Source organism: Chenopodium album, chromosome 20 (assembly GCF_948465745.1).
Source record: "Chenopodium album chromosome 20, dcCheAlbu1.1, whole genome shotgun sequence".
Taxonomy (NCBI): domain Eukaryota; kingdom Viridiplantae; phylum Streptophyta; class Magnoliopsida; order Caryophyllales; family Amaranthaceae; genus Chenopodium; species Chenopodium album.
In genome coordinates this window covers 2,534,211-2,552,841 of record NC_137853.1, presented here as the reverse complement: position 1 = coordinate 2,552,841, position 18,631 = coordinate 2,534,211, and the positions used below count along the sequence as shown (strand labels likewise).

The 18,631-nt window shown below is 32.6% G+C and overlaps 1 protein-coding gene and 1 long non-coding RNA gene across 2 annotated transcripts; one reads left to right on the top strand and one right to left on the bottom strand.

Moving 5' to 3' along the window:
- Window positions 1–6,824: 6,824 nt before the first annotated feature.
- Window positions 6,825–12,679, bottom strand: LOC145596593 (uncharacterized). The gene is made up of 3 exons (XR_014103266.1): window positions 12,590–12,679; window positions 11,004–11,112; window positions 6,825–7,233 (listed from the first exon to the last, which is right to left on the bottom strand). It is a non-coding gene; the product is annotated as an uncharacterized LOC145596593 (long non-coding RNA).
- Window positions 12,680–14,482: 1,803 nt separating this feature from the next.
- On the top strand, window positions 14,483–15,058 carry LOC145599154 (uncharacterized). The gene has a single exon (XM_081655564.1). It carries the CDS (start codon window positions 14,483–14,485, stop codon window positions 15,056–15,058), a length of 576 nt encoding a protein of 191 aa, XP_081511690.1.
- The last annotated feature ends 3,573 nt before the right edge of the window (window positions 15,059–18,631 follow it).

The window sequence follows — 18,631 nt, the reverse complement described above, 5'->3', positions numbered from 1 at the left end:
TTTTTTTTTTGAAAAAAAAAACTAGACGCATGGAGCATCATGCATCCGCCCCGGGAAAAAATCTCATGGTAAAAGTGAGATTTAAAGTCAAGTCCAAGATTAACGATGACATAATAATGATTTAAAAAATATTTTTTTTCCAATAAAATGTTCAATAATGACCAAATAATCTTACTAAAACTATTGATCTGATCAAAAACCCGATATCTAGATCGAATATTAAATTGGATATTCGGATATTTTTACTCAACCCTACTCAAAATAACGTAAAAGACAACACAATGATCACACAAAATTTTGCTATATTTAACAGACAGAAATGGTAGTAAATTTGCTAGCTAATTGACAGATAGTATCAAAAAACAAATAGTACGTACTGAATCATAACAGAGTATTGTCATTTGCTTTCAATTGAAAGAAAACAAATTTAATAAGTCGAAGAAACAAAGATAAGTGGTCATTATTTTCTTAACAAAATAATAATAATTAATAATAATATAAGATATGATGTCTTTTCTACCTTTCATAAGGAAAGGTTAATATAATGCAAATGCCTAAACCTAGGATATTAATTAGATTTTCTAAGATCCAATCCAATCATGTAATGATGAGCACTTCATTTGACATAACATAACAATCAATATTTACTATTATCAATACCTTAATTTAATCGATAGGAAAAATCATGTTGGATCTAGGTAGCTACTATACTAAGTATCATATTCAGTTTATGTTTTTCTTGTTATAGTAAGTGATTTAAAAAAAAAAAAAATTTAACAATAATTAACCATTGTCAAAAGTTGTATCATATCTTATTATGTATCATTAAACAAGAATATAAGTACAATTAGAAGAAGAGTTTAAAAATTAACTTGCGGCTTTATAAAATTAAAGTGTGTTCCATTGACATTGGAAGGTAATTAATATATAGAATTTGATGACTAACTATAGATTTATATGGTAAAATAATAGTTAGATAATCCATAGTTTTTGGGAAAAGGTAGCTTCAAATAGAGGGGGAGTAGATATCATATTATGATTAGGATGAAAGTGGTCATTTGTGAATCGTGTGATACATTTATCCCAATAAAATTGTTTAAGTTAGCCAATTATATATGTGTGATTAGAGTAATCTTTTTAATGGATATTATTTAATATTCTCTTGATTTGATTTAAGAATTATAGCAATTTTGAAGAAGCTGGTTTCTGATCATTATATATACTATCGGTGAATAAAATAAGAAAATAAATTTATATTTTTTAATTGGATTTTTTTAAATTTCGAAACAATATGAAATGGACCTGGGTAACCCGAACAAGGAGAAGGAGAGTTAGGTCCACAAACAAGGCTTTAGAGCTTCCATACTAAAACCAATTGGCAATAGTAGAAAGTACTCCTCTACCTTATAAAGTGAAACCTTCTCTCCTCTTTCTCCAATGTGGGACACTCATAAGTGGGCTACAATGGGATTCAACAGATTTTTAATTCTTTGAACATATAATTAAAGTGCTATTCATTTTTTAAAAATCGAAGATCAATATTGTCTTCACTTTATAGAATTAATTTAGACATTTAATTTTTCGCGGTCATTTTGATGTTCATGCTAGTCACAAAAATATGAAATTACAGTCTACATTGAATTCAGAAAATTGGCATGTATTTCTGTTTGTCTTTGCCTTTGATTTACAGTTCTGGTGCTAGTTTGGTCATTGATGTAGACATAGTGTCAAAGTTCATTAAAGCATGTAGCATCTAATCTTTCATTTCTAGTACGCTATCTCTGTTGTTTGTTTTATGACTCAAACCCTAGCTTGAATTATAACATTCAGACTGACCACTAATAATAAGCCAAGCTCAGTCTGAACACACACATTCAAGGATTTGACAAGGATTTGACAATAATTCACCAGCTTAAATTCTTCATAAAGTACTCCTATAGTAATCTAGAGTATTGAGTACTAATCATTACTATTATTGATAACCTCATGTAATAAACACACGTCCTAAAATGGCATAAGTTGTTTATCGATTCAAAAATTACACTATTCTTCATTACCCCAAATTAAACATCATCGCTTAAAAGTTACATAAATGCAACAACAAAAAACTGAGAGTTCCTCATACTCCTTATATATAAATGCCCTCTTAATGTTTCTAAAAATAGTAAAGTATATTTACAAATTAATAATTTTTTGACTGAATTTATAGAATTCCAGTTTTATAACACACCTTCTTAAAAGTCACTAAATAATGCAAATCTAGATCTCTATGCTTCTTTTTGAATATCTAATGGAGAAACAGTCGATCATGTGACAAATAAAAATACAAAGAAGAAAAATTAAGACTAAATTAACTTCAAATAACATAGCTTTTGTGTTACTTTATTTATCTATATTGACTATTTGAGATCCAACATGCAAATCTTTGACCTTGATTGTTCTTTTGTTTTGTTATACAAATAAATACTAGTAGTAGTTTAACGCAATATAAATGTGCAACTAATAAATAAAGTAGAAGACTTATGCAATCTTGGGAACCATATAACCTTCAATCAGAAGCCAAAAAGGTGACAGAGCTACCGAGTTTAATTTACAACTACAAATAGATTTCAAATAAGACTAATAAGTTCAGATTAGTCCAATTAAAAAGACGGTTAAAAAAAACCCGAAGGTTTACATTATGTGCAAAATGAGCTCAATAGGGGTAAAACAACTAAAACTTCGACGACGATGTATACAAGACAATATTTGACATTTACAGCCTCAAAGACATGATATATACTATTGAGAATAAGTTCTCTCCAAGATCAAAGCATGAAAAACACCCAAATATGAATTTTGAAGTACTCTATAACGTATTCATATTGAAAATTAATAAAACTATAATTTAAAATTGAAATTGTCAAAAACAATGACGTCTAGAAAGTTCTGCAATGTCAACTTTCAAAGCTAAGCCCATGATGCTCGGACAGGTATATAATTAAAACTGCAAGCTCTATTATTTTAGTATACAATGCAACACATAATAATTGATATAATGAATTATTAATAGTATAATAATAATAATTAATTACTTGGTCAAACATAATTAAAAAAGAAGTTTTTGGTTGAACAATTGGGCTAATCAGCCAGCTTAGACAGTTCTTTAGGCGGCGACAAGGGTTCATGAAGCAATGATGTTGTAAGTAACAAGAATTTGGCTTATAATGTCACTCATCATGCTTTTAATCTTCAGATTTAAGACTGCTATTATCTTGATAATAAGAATAAGAATTTATCTAGTAACTATACATAAAACCTAAGCAACGAACATAGATTGTCCACAATAAAAATGAAAATCAACACTTCGTACTTTAGAGAAAAACATCAACATAATCTACCCAAAACTATAACTTGTAATAACCTAGATTCAATATACGAGTTTAAGATACACACCCTCCAATCAAATTAACTACTCGTTCTTATGTTACTCAAACTCGCCAAATGCACTGGAGTTGTAAATAAAGTTGGACAATGATACATATAGGTCCCTTAGGTAAGAGGAAAGAGCTTGTGACTTTGACTCTCAATGAACACTTTAAAGATGGGTTCGTCTTACTTTACTCCTTGGCGTATAGACTCTTATTGAGCTTGGGGCACTTTGGAGGTGGAATCCCTCACCCAACCCAAGTCCGCTTCCTTCCCTAAAGAATAAAAAAAATGCTACGTTTGAAAGATTGTTCAGGATCGAGACAAGTATTTTGTCACATTGGGACTACATGGGTATGACAAGGTAGGTAAAACTATCTAAGTAACAACACAAATACACAATACCACATTGTCTATTTATGGATTTATGGCAATAGTAATCCACTAAACCTATTCACTGAGGACAAATTCTCCATCTAAATCAAACATAAGCCCTTCAGCAATTTTAATACATAGTAAAAAATATTTAGTCAATTCAATTGAAACTTCCATTTGTTTTACAAAAATTGCATTAGATATAATTGATATTATATAATGACCTAGAATATTGTATTGGTCATTTGGTCACATTCATACTCCAAAAGGATTTATATTTTTGTTCAAAAAAAATTAGCTAAAACAAATGGTATAATCAAAAGGAGAGAACAAATTATAGAAGACAAATAGAAACAAAGTGACAATAACAATATCATGTTCTTGTGAAACAAGAAAGAATTCCTTGAAATGAACAAAATTTAGTAGTTTACATCTCAATATTCAAGTCTAACAGACTTCAACAACCAGCCTTAGTCAAGCTGCAGCAGCCTAGAAACAAGTTCCAATATACTAGTAGTATATATAAATGAAACAAGTTGGCAACCAAAGCAAATAGAAAGGATATACTCCTATATTTAATCAAAGTTAAACAAATAAGGGCTCCTTATTATGAAGCACAAGAAAGAAAATGAATTCATGATGAGTAAATGAGAACCTAACTCACAAAATGACAACGTATGCTCAAGAGCCTAGGCATCTTCCCTCATGACCAATACCACTAAAGGGAGACCAACTATAGAGAAGAATTGATGCTAACATTGCGATGGTTTAATTACGATCTCTACTATGATAAAAAGTCGTGTAACAAATGTAAAACCTCGAAAGCCTTTACTTTGACACTTTTCTTTGGGATGGTTGCTTTCCTGGTCTCAACTGTCCATTTTATCAATTCCTAAATGCGTGTAATTGTATCCCTAGCTAATCCAAATAAGCAAAAACTCTTACTCACAAGTCACAATTAATAATTTCTTAACCATGGGATTATAAATCATAAGAAGCCAAAATAATAAAGCTCAAGTAGCTAACTTCTAAAAAATACCAGAAATCCATAGAGCTAAGATTACCTTTTGTAATCTATCCTTTTAAAAAAAAAAAAAAACTTTATAGGGTTAGGCATGTGAGCACGTGCGGCTCAAGGAACGTGAGAATCTATAAGAATGGAGGGGGTACTTGCATGTGCCCTGTTTTAATGATTTGTTGGTTTTCGATATCTAATTTTACCCTTTCTTTCCTTCTCCCACGCTCCCACGTGACAGCAATTCAATAGCTGTTCTAATTCTGTGGGCCCAAACTCCACTTGTCAACTTTTCATTCCATTGGCCCATCAAAAAGGCCCGTCAAACTATTTCCTCACTCTTTTGGTTTCCCTCCTAAAATCTTAATCCCTAAATAGTAAATACAAATGAGTTGATCAAATTGATTAAAACAAGTGAGTTCGAATTTTTTTTTTTTTTTTTCTACTATACTTTGGCACCCCCTTTTGTTAGGAAAATTTTCAGAACAATAGTTTTTTTGTGTCTCAATAATCCATTTGAACTTATTGGTTTGTGTATGTATCGATTGTCACCTATCCAAATTTCTTCCCCCCCCCCCCCCCCCCCCCCCTAAAATTGTAGGTTTAGCCGACCCTAAATCATTTTGGAACTAAGGCTTTATTGTTTTTGTCTTAAAAATGTAGTCTAAATAGAGAAAAGAACAAGGTCATAATCTTTCATTAACTTCCACTAATGAAATGTTCTAGCTATGCCATAATCTCAACAAAAACAATATGTGACATATGCTTACGGAGTACATGGCTAGCAACTCAAAGTAAAGCAAATAAACCAGTTCCTTGTACAACAAGTGTAAAACTGAACAAGAGCTCATATTATGTGAAAACTTTTAGATTAAACCATAATATGAGTACTATACTTGAGTTTATACATGAGGTCCATTTAATATTCTTATGTATCAATTTAATATGTATCGAAGATGTAGACCCTAAGTTTAACATGTGGGCTGAAACGAAGCAATGAGAAGGCTATAAGTTCATCAGCTTCAATAGAGGTGAAGTTATGAGAGTAATGTGTTAACTTCGTTAAATGGATTTAGGCAATTAGGCCACATGTTCGTCAAGGTGTGAGTTCATATATATGCCTAAGTGAAGTTCCATCTAAAAACCAATTAACAATAGTTTTTCTCACATCTTCTCCAATGTCGGATAGTTTACAATAGTTTTTCTCTCATCTTCTTCGACACAATATAGTTTACATGTGCTTTTCACAAATACAAGGCATCTCGGCAATATGTACATCCCAAACATCAACAAGCCCTTGTAGGAAGAAGTCTAAACTTAGTCCATCCTAAACCTATGCCTAGCAAAAGACAGATTTTAATATGTTAAAGCTAATTTAAAGGCAGAGAGATCTATACAAATTGTTACCCTTATACCATGTTATTCGCCATTATATTGGACTATTTGTCCTTTTGACCACAATTTTTCCCCAAAGTATAGAGTTTGGGATTTACCACATCAAATAATAAGTTATTATTAACTTTGCCAGTGGGATTCCTGCTACCAATTTAAAGTCTGGATAAGAGAGGGTTACGTCAAATCAGTGACATCCAGTGTAGAACTTTGTCACATTGTTTGATATGAGCCATAATGATTGATAGTAGTATTAGAATGGATGACCTCGTGGGAATCCTCATGTTAGTCCATGTAGCTGACTTCACTTATGGGATTAAGGTGTTCAAGAAGGGGAAAAAAAAAAATAATACTAGTAGATTATGTTTCTCAGTTATGTTGTATAAAAGGAATCCATCCTAGGACCCGTAAAATATATTATCTACGGATAAGCCTAGCTCATCATCAAGCAGAGTCCTTATCACCTTAGTGTATTTTAACCTAATCACACCCACAGTGTACTGCCTAGATGAGTCCCCAACTAAACTTGCATCATGCACCAAAGATAAACTTTGCGTCATGAGGTTTAAACTTGTATAATATTTATCTCTATCCAATTACAAAGTAAGTTCAAAAGCAACTTCATTCATGAGCAAATATTTTACTAATCTTGTAGTTACAAAGATACTTTATGTACTTTTGTACTTACAAATGTAATGCTTAAGATAAGATATCATTAAGTAATAAAGAAACATATTATGGGCAAAATTAGAGAAAATTATGTCTAGTTTGACGGCAGATGCAAGTGGAAGGTTTCGCCAAAAGTGATTTCAAATAATCAAATTGCATAATGATATTGGTGCAGCTATCAGAATTTATATAAATAAGTTGGTAAACTAAACTTCAGTTTTTGATAGAATATGCCTACCTTGTACGATGATATATCAAGACAGGAGTCTTATCAAGAGGCCACCAGAACTCGAGCTTTTGTACTAAAATAAGTTACCATCCGTGTGTGTTGTCCTTGTCGATTCATTACAAAAGGAGCTCATGAGATACGTATCCTGAAAGGAACAGAAACCAAACCCATTATTCATTAACAACCAATTCAACAGATGGAATGGTAAAGAAGACAATTAAATTAGCATAAACTAATCTAGGACACAGATATTAGAGCATATTATAGTTAGCTTATCGGACAAATAAACGTCAAAAAGAAGGGGCCTCTTTCTTTCTCATAAAGCACAACTGAATGCCTTTTTTCATGGTGTGGAATTGGACTGAAAATGACGAGTAAAAGCTGTTTCCTGTAAGACATTTATTCTTTTGTCCCAAATATGATTGTTATAATAGTGAATACCTAGTGGTTAGTAATATATGCCAATACAGGGTTGCAGCCAAGGAGGGCTTGTCAAGGGCAACACAACTGCAGTTACTAGGACTCGCAAGATAGTAAGTATCCAAGTGTCATACTTGGATAATTTATAAAAAAAATTCATAAGTACAGGTCCAAACTAAAGTATCCATACATGTAAGAGTGTCAAGAATCTCATAAGTGTGAAGCGAAATGAAGAGTCCAAATAATATAGCATCTCTACAGCAAATATTGAAACAAGGATGGGAAAAATTTGCTACAGATTATTTTGAATTACTAAACGTAGAAAAGTCATTTAAGAAAACTGAAACAACAGCGATATGGATAAGTATTTCAGCAAATACCCGTAGACTTTAGAACTAATATGGACAAGTATAGCTTTTAATTAATATGAAGTATTAGACATTTAGACTCACAGCTACAAACATCAATCATCACTGAGTTGAAGTGTGGTTGGAGGAAGAAGTAAAAGTGACCTTCTGTACTTAATACCACTGTTAGAAACACAACCTAATCCTCTAATGAAAATGTCGGAGAATTTAACTTTTATATGATTGGCTAATTGCTTAATACCTATCCAATCCAACAATAAGGAATTTAAACTGCTGAAGTCGGACAAAAAGTGGATCATAGCAGTGAGGCTAGTTACCCTTAGGGGCAGATCGTGCTGTCATTAGCCCGATTTCACTCAAATATTTTAGTCTAACTACCCTATAAAACTTCCCTGGCACAATGGCAACTGCAGGATAGCAAAATGGAAGAGTAAAAAATTTTGCTCAGCTCCAACTTAATGGCAAGCATAGCTACTGCTTCATTTCTCAAATAAAGGATACTACAATAATGATCCAGTAGATAAATCTAAGAAAATTCTCCATTATATTTCGTAATAGGTAATCTCAAAGTTCCTAATACAGATATTAAGAAATTCCATTATCTGCAAACACCAATTTATTTTAATCAAAGAATGCTTTAACTACTGTTTAACAGCACTGGTAGGATAAAGAGGCCTTCAAATTTGCAGAGGAGAAGCTTGGGCAAGCTGTTTGTTTTTAGTGGTTTTCCTGGCTGCTATCTTCTGGGATGGTTAATGTTACAAGATATAATTTACTTGAGGCGATTGAGAATTCTATGTAAGTCAGCCATAATGTCTAAAATATCAAGGAATGCACTATTAAGATCAGGGATTTAAGGCCTACAAGTCTAGTTATTGGGGTCCTTATTGGGGAGTTCAAATAAGATTTTGACTTTTAAAAGATCTTATGGAGGTTACACATAATCAGATGCAGCAGAAGTAGATATAAAGATGAATATGATGCCAGGAAGTGAGGAAAGATGGGTGCTCTTCTCTACATGAAGTTTGAGAAGGCATATGTGAAAATATACGAGTATGCAGCAGGGCCTATAGCATTGTTTCACTGTGATCACTTGGAGATTACTGAAAAAGTAAGGTTCTGAGCTTATTTATTGGAATAGGATTAAAATGGATAAACCTAGTGTGAGTTTGTGGATTGTATTATTTCTTTCAGGTGGGTTGTCTTTCCTCTTAAAGTTCATTCAGAAGTACACGATTTCATCTTTCAAAAATTCATCTTGAGAAAATATCTAAGGGATTAACTTGGGGTGAGGGGTAGGGATCCTTGGGATTTGGGGAAGTGGGGGTACATGTTTCTTGTTTCTACTTGTACTGTATTCTTTAGTTCTCAGCTTCACGCACATATAGTTCTCTTTTTTATTAGGAAAGGAGGGGGGCTCAAAAGGTAGAGGATAAAAGAAAGTGCTGTTCCTCTGGTTTGGACTTTTTGATCTACAAACCTAAAGAGGTAAATACCTTAATAGATCAGTGATAACTGATAGAGCCTAATTCCTCGTGTTACAGAAATTACCTAAAGTAAATAAGACATTGGCAGATAAGCTTAAGGGGGGCTACAACTCTACAAAGGCTTCACATACAAAACCCTTTGAAAATTACCTCAGAAGTTTTATTGGATTTTTTCCACTTTAATTCAGTTCACATCATAATCAGAACCGTATACGGAGCATATGCGTGAATAGTAATCAACCAAAATTCAGATTTTACAATAACAGCCTTTTTTCTTGGATGTTATGAACAAATTTGCAGTTTAAGAAGTTCTCTGTTAAAAGGTGTGCAGTGGATTAATTCCCCACTCCATTCTAGCCTCTGTCCATAATCACAAGAAAATCTATGCAAATAAACAGTCTGTAAACAGCAATTACAATAAAATATTGTCCTTGACATCAAAAATTGGACGCTCAGGCTGTTTATGATACCAAGATCTGGTAATCTGAAGTAATCAAAGGATGGAAAATGAAGGGCTAACATAATTTGGATATTGTGCAGCTCATACAACAATGGTTTGCAGACTTTTGCACAAAGGTATCAGGAAAAGCCATATATTTCTCTAAAAAGGTTTAATCTCATATGATCTATGTCTGTTACTGCTTAAACCTGGTTATCCCCAGACTGGAAAGAAAGAATGGATCATCCAAATACTCCAGTCGCCATATCTTACTTCAAAGGACTTTTTTCATTAGCATTTCACCTAGCTGAAGTGTGCTGACTAAAATTCTATCTCCAATTTCATTATTCAGATAAAGAAAATTTCCACACATAAGTCATACAAACAATGCACTTCTCATAAGTCATCACAGTGTAAAGTATATTTAAATACCTTCATATTTGAAAATTAAATGGTCACTTGTGGAACCTAGAAAATCATCCATAATAAAGGTGAGCCAGAAACCAAAAGTAAGCTTACGTCAAACCAAACTGCCAGCAATTTGGCCAGGTCGTCTCCAAATTTGATTAAGTCAGTTTTTAGGCAAGTGAACCAAATGGAAAACATAGACAGAGCATCCATGATTTCTACCATTCCCCACCAAAACTTTCATGCGGGGTCAAGGGTCATATTCATGAAAAAATTTAGGTTACAACTAGCATCCTTTACACCTAGTGTCTCAAATAAAATTAGGGATCTTCCATGTGATCAAGATGGCTCAGAGTCTTTTAAAGCTGCTCTGGGAAAACATGTATTGAGAACAAAGTTCGCAAGTCATTTATCTGCTTAATTCTGTAAGTGTGCCCTACAAAAATCAGTGGTAGAAGATCCCATACCACTTTTGAAAGTCAGTCTCCAAAATATACAACATAAAGCAACACATCCAGCCTTGATAAAGTCACCATAGTGAAAAGCAAATCACCACATTGAAAGTTAGTGTATACTATAGAGGGCAAATAAAGAAGCCATCTTCAGATCTTCCACGATGCAATCACACCGGAAAAAAATTAAGAACAGGCAATTTTCTACCATCAAGTGTAGTAAACATATTATAAATTCAATAGAAGAAACATAATGGATCATACATGAAGGTGCTTTTCTATCAATCAATAATACGAAGTAGACATTTTTATAAGAGCAAAAGTCTAGTTATTACACCTACCAGTAGTGGGTGCCAAATGCATGATATGCTTCCAGTAGAAGTTAAGTGGGTAATTTGAGGAGGACTGGACTATGACTTTGTCCCACGTTCTTACTTTTAATGAAAACACCTGAAAACCAATTAGAGACGAAAGTAAATTTCTATATGTAAAAAACCAAATCCAACAACTAGACAGTTCATATAACAGAAAACATCAGCAAATAAGAGTAGATGATGATTCTATAGTTGAGAGCAATGTACAAGAAGAGTGCTTATTCAAACCCTTAACATAATTACTTAAATCAATTTAGATCAAATAAATTACATGAAATCATACTGTGAAACTGGCATAGCTTGAGAGTTACTATTCTTACTAGAAGTTGAAAATAGTAGTATGACATAGGAATTTTTTGAAAGAATAAAAAAGATCCTATATTGTAGTTCAGGAAGGGCAGGTCTTTAATGAACACCAAAAAAATTCAAGCATATAGCATAGATCATGCTACAAGTACTGGATACTACAAGAGTATTCCATAGAACTGTTAACATTTGTTGATTGAAAACATACTTCAGCTACAAAATGAGAGTAGAATATGAGATACACTAGTGTTTATTGGACACGAGAATCCAATTATACCCTAGATCAGTGTTGTTTTGGCATGAAAAGCGACAGTGTCAAAAGAAGGAAGGAAAGAAGCAAGGAAAGTAAACGAAAAATCAAGAAGAATTGCAACTGTACAAAGAGAATTCCAATCCTTCCCTACTAATACACAATTGCACCTTGAGTTCGGTAACTTCAATTAACCTTATAATTTAGATTTGAAAACTTGTACATAAAGCCTACATAGATATTCGTATGCTACGCCTTTGAACATTCAAATTCAACCATCCTCAATGCTAGTGCTACTTATGCAACTCAAAACCTTTTCAAAGTTTTCCTAAGTTGTGCACAAGCCTCTCAAATTCTGTTGCATCGAGCACGTTCCACTAACAAATAAGAGCATATGGTAGCCTAATTTCCAAATTGAGTTTAATTGCACCATTCATTCAAATAAAACTTCCAATTTACTGTTCATCTTCATAACATTACATAGCATCAAACACAAGTACACAACCACAAGATAATTCGTCTCACATTTTCCAAATTCATTGCCTAATCTTCTACAGAGCGAAAATTGACAAAATTGTACAACCATATTTCATCATTCCTTGTATACCCTAAGATTGTAAATATTTTTCCTATATAAATTGGCAAAATTGCTAGTCAATTTTCAATCTTTTGCCAGTATTATAACTCAAAAACAAACACTGTATTATAATTTCATGGGAAAATTAAGTATAATGCTTTAAACTAAGCAACAAGAGCATATCAACTCCATAAAAACAAAATTAATTAAAGGGTACATTTTCAATTATAAATTATAAACTTCAAATCAAATACGGAGTAATAATTTACGGGTAAAAAAAAAAATTCAGGTGGAGAAAACAATCGGAAATGAAGATTTATAATGAAAAAATAAATTACAGGGAAAAAAATTATATTGAGAATAAGAAAAAAGTGAAAATGACAAAAACAAATTAGGAAGAACAAAAGAGCGACAGATTACCAAATTGTTGCGCAGTTGAAGATTTATCAGAAGGCTGAGAAATACGGAATAGCACCAATTCCCATTAATTTTTATTTCCCTCCTTTTTCTCCTTCAGGTGATGACGCTCCCAGGTAACCCCACCATCTCTTAAACCACCGTTGAGAGAAGACTGCCCTAACTTCTGAGATGTATAGCCTCGGTGTAATTAAACCCCAATGGCTTATCTTTTGAAATAAAAAAGGTCGTGTGTTAATCATGTCAAAGGGTAAGTGACTAAGTGTAATTGATTAATGGTGTGTTCTATTCACCTGATTTTTACTTATTTGAACTTATTAGATCTTATTAAAACTTATTTTAGTTGTAATTTGTACTTGGTAACCCTTATTAGAAAAACTTGAATTGAACTTATCTGAACTTATTACACCTGAAATAATTGAAAATAAGGTGAACAAAACAGACCCTAAAACCTATTGGAACTTTAGAAACCATGGAAAAGGAAATGACATTTATGAGTTACTCTATAAGAGGTTGTTCTACTGTTTAAAATCAGGCCAAAGACCAAAAATTTTAAATTAAAGAATTGGACATTAGTCTGGTTATGCTAAGACCGGACTAAGACCGAATTGTTCAAAACTATTGTTGTTCTATTTGGTCCGGTCAAGTTCGAGGTTGGACCAGTTTTTGAATTGAATACCCCTAGTATAATGACATAGTATACCTTAGCTTGTCTTTTCGAGTCATTGTTTTTGGATTTGACATTTTTTTTGTAACATACCTCTTTTAGGCCAAATTTAACATTTTTATCATCAGAGTTGGGCACAAGTCGGATTGTGCAAGTCCTCATGACATTTTATTAAGGGTGTGGTCTTGTGCTCAAGTAGATCATGAATGAAAGGCGGGGGCAAAGTCATGGGGCACCCTCTGTGGCCCAATTTCACCCATTAAAGGAGAATGCAAAGGTTGGATTTCTACTTGCCAACAAATTATGGGAGAAAGCTCTGGTAATTTTTGAATCCTAGCTTCGTCCCTATTAGAAAGGGTTAAAAAAAAAGTTAGGTCATATCAAAGTGTCGTACTCATATCAATTTTTCAAAGTAAGCCATGCATGAGGCCATCGACCAATCAGTAACATGTCGTGGCAGATTATGTTGTGCCAAGAAGTTCTGTTAATAGTTTGTAATTAGTAAATATTAACTTTGCAAATCTTTAACTTTGTAAAAATAAGCAAGATAATACGGTGGTCAAATTGTCGTACTCGTGTCTAGTTCATGCCAAATTTAATTTGAGAATAATGTATATGCACGGTTCATGGTCGATGGTCCATATGCATATATTTGAATTGGTGCCATGTCAAGTACATTGCACGATTTTAAAGCAATAGCGAGTAATAATATGGAACAAGGATAGTCCCAAATCTATGGCTAGTACTTATCTCTAAGATGTCCCTTGGTTTCCTCTATCCAAGATTCGGACCTACCTCTTGTAAATGAAAAGGGGACCAACAAAAACTATTACTACTACATTACATTCAATCAACTTGAATAATATTTAGGGTTTCATACAATATAATGCAAAAATACATATACAAATAATATCTATGTCTACATCTTTCACTAGCAAGCCCATTCCTTAATTCACTGCAAAAACCCTCAAGTAGTAAGTAACATTTTGTCATTGTAACATGTGAAATATTATCATCTTACAAATTGAAATGTACACTTTTGATAATTCCATGAAAAATAATGTTGCTCCCACTAACTATGTGCCCTTCTATTTTTATTATTACTACCCTTATTTGAGAAATTATATATTCTAACAATTAGCTACCCAAGAAAAACAAAAAAAAATATAAACCCTAAATTTATACCCTTACCTTCAAAACACATTACATAGCAAATGTGGAGGTCAAATATGAAGGGTGTAAACATCATTGTAGAAGAGGGGGAAGGAGAAGACACATGGGAGCTAGCACGCGCGTTCGCGGAGGATACAAGGAGCACCATGGATACAAACTGGCCACCAAGGTCATACACTTGCACTTTTTGTAGGAGAGAATTCAGGTCAGCACAAGCTCTAGGTGGACATATGAATGTCCACCGCCGTGACCGTGCTCGTCTCCACCATCAGTCCACTGTCCAATCCCAAGCTCAAGCCCAAGCCCAAGCCCAAGCCCAAGCCCGCTCCATGGTGACTAGTACTAGTCCAACAACATCGTCTATCTTCTATCAAATAGCTAATTGTAGAAGAAGTGCTAATAATTGTGAGGTAATGCCTTCTAATAGTAGGTGTACTAATTATATTGGTATGCAAGTTAATGAGATTTCACAAGGGGTTATTAAGGTTAATAATCATGAGGAAAGAGCACCCATTGAAGAGCTCGATCTCGAGCTTCGCTTAGGACATATACCGCCTTTACCAAGACCTTCTGCTTCACATGAGAAGTTGTTTGAGAAGAATAGTAATGTGTCTGTTCTTAACTTTAGATGATGTCATGATGATATGATAATGTTTGTAATTTTCCAAATTTTTTTCTAATAATAAATATCATTATTTAATGTTTTTAGTAGTATATGTTTCCTTTATATGTAATTAATTTGATTATTAATGTATAATTTTATTTCCTAGTGCAAGAATAGCACCTTTCAAATTATGGTCTACAGATTCAAGGGTTTAATTTGCATAAAAAGTTTAGAGAACATGGACAAAATTGGAGAAAGTTGTGGTTGATGTTATTGATTTTCATACAGGTTCTAGCTAGTTACAGTGCAATAAATGGTCTTCAAAGTTCAAATCAATTGAAATCTTAATTGTTCATGCTCTCTCTTCATTCTTCTCGGAAGATTTTTTTATGAAATGGTTACATTCATTATTCAATTATCGATAGTGGCATGCATGGTGCAAATTTTGTCACATCTTCGAATTGAATAAATACTGGTTTTTCTCTAACAATATAAGGAGTGTTATTATTTACAAAAGCTCAAGCTGATAGTTGAAGCCCAAGATTGGTTTACATACTCTATCAATGCACTCAACTATACAGCTCATCAGTTGTAGTTGTTGTTTCAAAAGTTTAAAGTTATAATTCATATATCGAGCTACTAATTGCATATATATATAGCTGTGTAGTTTTGTTTGTGTATGGTATCAAACCTAGAAATTAAAACTTCAAGTTGTGATATAATAAAACAAAATTATACTTCTACTATACTTGTATTATGTAACAATTTACATAAAAAAGTTCGACGATCAATTAGGTTAAAAAGATGTTCGTGTTGATTGTAATGCATTAGGTCGTTTAATCTCTTTGTATATGATGTTGTTTTGTGGTGTTATAGATTATTAATTCTATAAGTAGGTTTTAAAACATTCCACTGAACCCCCATCTAAGGACCCCCATCCAAAACAACAACCCCCCCCCCCCCCCCAACACACACACACAAAAAAAAAAAAAAGAAAAGAAAAGAAAAGAAAAAGAAAAAACACAATTAATTAGTACATTATGTTCAGTGTCCTAATCAATGTAGATAGGTAACTATCCTATTCAAGGAGTTGTCAATTTGAGAAGGTGACAGTTTTTCCTGTTAATTTTAACATGACATGGATGAGGGAATACAAAAGAATACCTTTCTCTGTCTTTATGATACAAATAAAAAGGAGCTGATCTTATGATCAGAAGAAATTGCTATTTTAGATTGATGTTAGCTTTACTATTGGATTGATTAATTACTATTGCTACTTTTCAGTCGTTTCCTAAACACGAGTACTAAAGTAATTGTTGTAACAAATGATGTGAGAAAGAACAAATTCACGAATGCAAAACAAATAAATAACACATAGATTTACGTGGTTCATCACCAATATTATGTTGGCTATGTCCATGGGTAGACGAGAGAAAAGCTTTATTGATCTTGAGGAATTCCATATTACAGATTTGATAATGTCAATTATCACCGGACTAAACTATGAATAAACCCTAACTAGGTTTATATATATATTTACCCTAAGTAAGATGATAAACGCATAAAAAAAAACTCACGCAACCCTAAAGAATTGTGTGGACTCGCTTCACTACGTGCAAACAACAACGACCTCTTGCTCATTATAGCTTGTTGCACCTAAACCCAATTCAAGGCATATTTCACATATTTCACCGTACAGTAACTATATTGCTCCCTCCATCCATTTCTAAAAGTTAATCTAATATTGACATTTTTTGTGAGACAATTACCGTCTAATTAAACAGAAAGAACTTTTAGAGAGATGCAGGGAGCTGAGTGCTTCTAACTATACTAGTTAAACAGTCATCAATAATCATCATACGAAGTACGAGTATATCTCTACTCTAGGTGATTTATTTCAATGACAAATACTCTGTATAAAACTTTGTAACTTGTATGCAAATGATGAAAACTAAGGTAGCACCACAAAAGTAGTAAAAAAAAATGCATGGGTTTGAGTGACCACAGTGTTGATAATGATAGAGAAGAGAAATGTTAGGATGCACTGTCCTTTTCTTTCTTTCTGCTTTTTCTGGAAGATAGCATTGCACTGTCAACGTATATATGTCTCTATTTTTGTTTTCTGTCATATCTATATTTATGTGAATAATTATGAATCCGTGGGCATCATTTGGTTTATGAAATCTTTGTACATATATATATATATAATAAGGTAAAATTGGTATAAACCACCTTTTTTGTCTGACTTTTTTGAAAAAACCACTTTTTAAGTTTTTTTTTTTTAACTAAACCACCTTTTAAATACCTAAATTTTTTATTGCACCACCCCTATGTCAAATCTAACATATTGCATCTCAACCATCCACTTCCAAATCATCAACCATAGCAAATCTTTCCCTTCCATATCAACCATCCACTTCAATTACCTCAATTTAGGTTTTGAGAATAAACAAATACTACAATTTAATTTTTGTAGCAAAATTAAGTGTGGTTTTTTAGAGCTTTACTCAATTTAGTCATGCATATATATAAAGGAGAGGGTCAAATGTTTTTGGAGGTGAATAAAATACATGATTTAGAAGCGAAAGTCACAAGTTGTGGGCCCCTTTGACGTCTTAGTTAATTTTTTCGTCATAATTTGAAATAGGGGTGGTGCAAATAAAAATTTAGGTACTTAAAAGGTGGTTTAATTAAAAAAAAAAACATATAAGGTGGTTTTTTCAAAAAAGTTGGACATAAAAGGTGGTTTTTACCAATTTTACCATATAATAACAATAAATACTCATCTTTATTTTTTCTTGCAATGCCAGCTGATTTAATTAATTAATTAATTACATTATCACTTTCACATAAAGTAAAAAATTTTAAAAAAAAAAATAGATTTTTGTTGAATGATGATCAAATTATAAAAGATCAAGATGAATTGAACTTACGTTGTTGATTTTGTAAAGGTATGTACAACGAATGACCCTACATGATTACATGCTACATACGCTAAATCAACCTTGATGGTTCACACTATATAGTACGGAGTAGATAATCTCGCCCCTAAGAGCCCTAGTACGTAAAAAAAATTCAACCATGATTTTGTGATCATAATTAAGATCAAACATGTATGTACCATTTAATGGATTTGACAACCTATTCATTATTACTTCTTCCTTCCAAATGTATGATACAATAATAGTTCTATTGTACATTGTAACCTTTATTAAGACAATAGAACTATATTGTGATTGACTTATCTTTCGTTTATGTAAAATAAGAACTTTACAAATGAGAGCTATATCATACTATACAAGTATTTAATATGAGACATATGGTACGGTGTGAACGATTCGACCAATCTATTAAATTAAAGAATGGGATGAAGTTCTTGCAATAAGGACCACATTAAAATTTGAGGTTGGCAATAATGGTCCTAGCTATGGATATAAATAGTTCATCCGTTATTGCATAGTGTAATAGTTGGTTGAGAATGAAGTTATGAAAACAAGAAGACATTAGTTCAATTGTGATGATAACATATTCCTATAAAATGTGGAAATAAATGAAAATAAACCTTGAGAAGGAACGAGATAGTTGGAATGTAATGGAATCA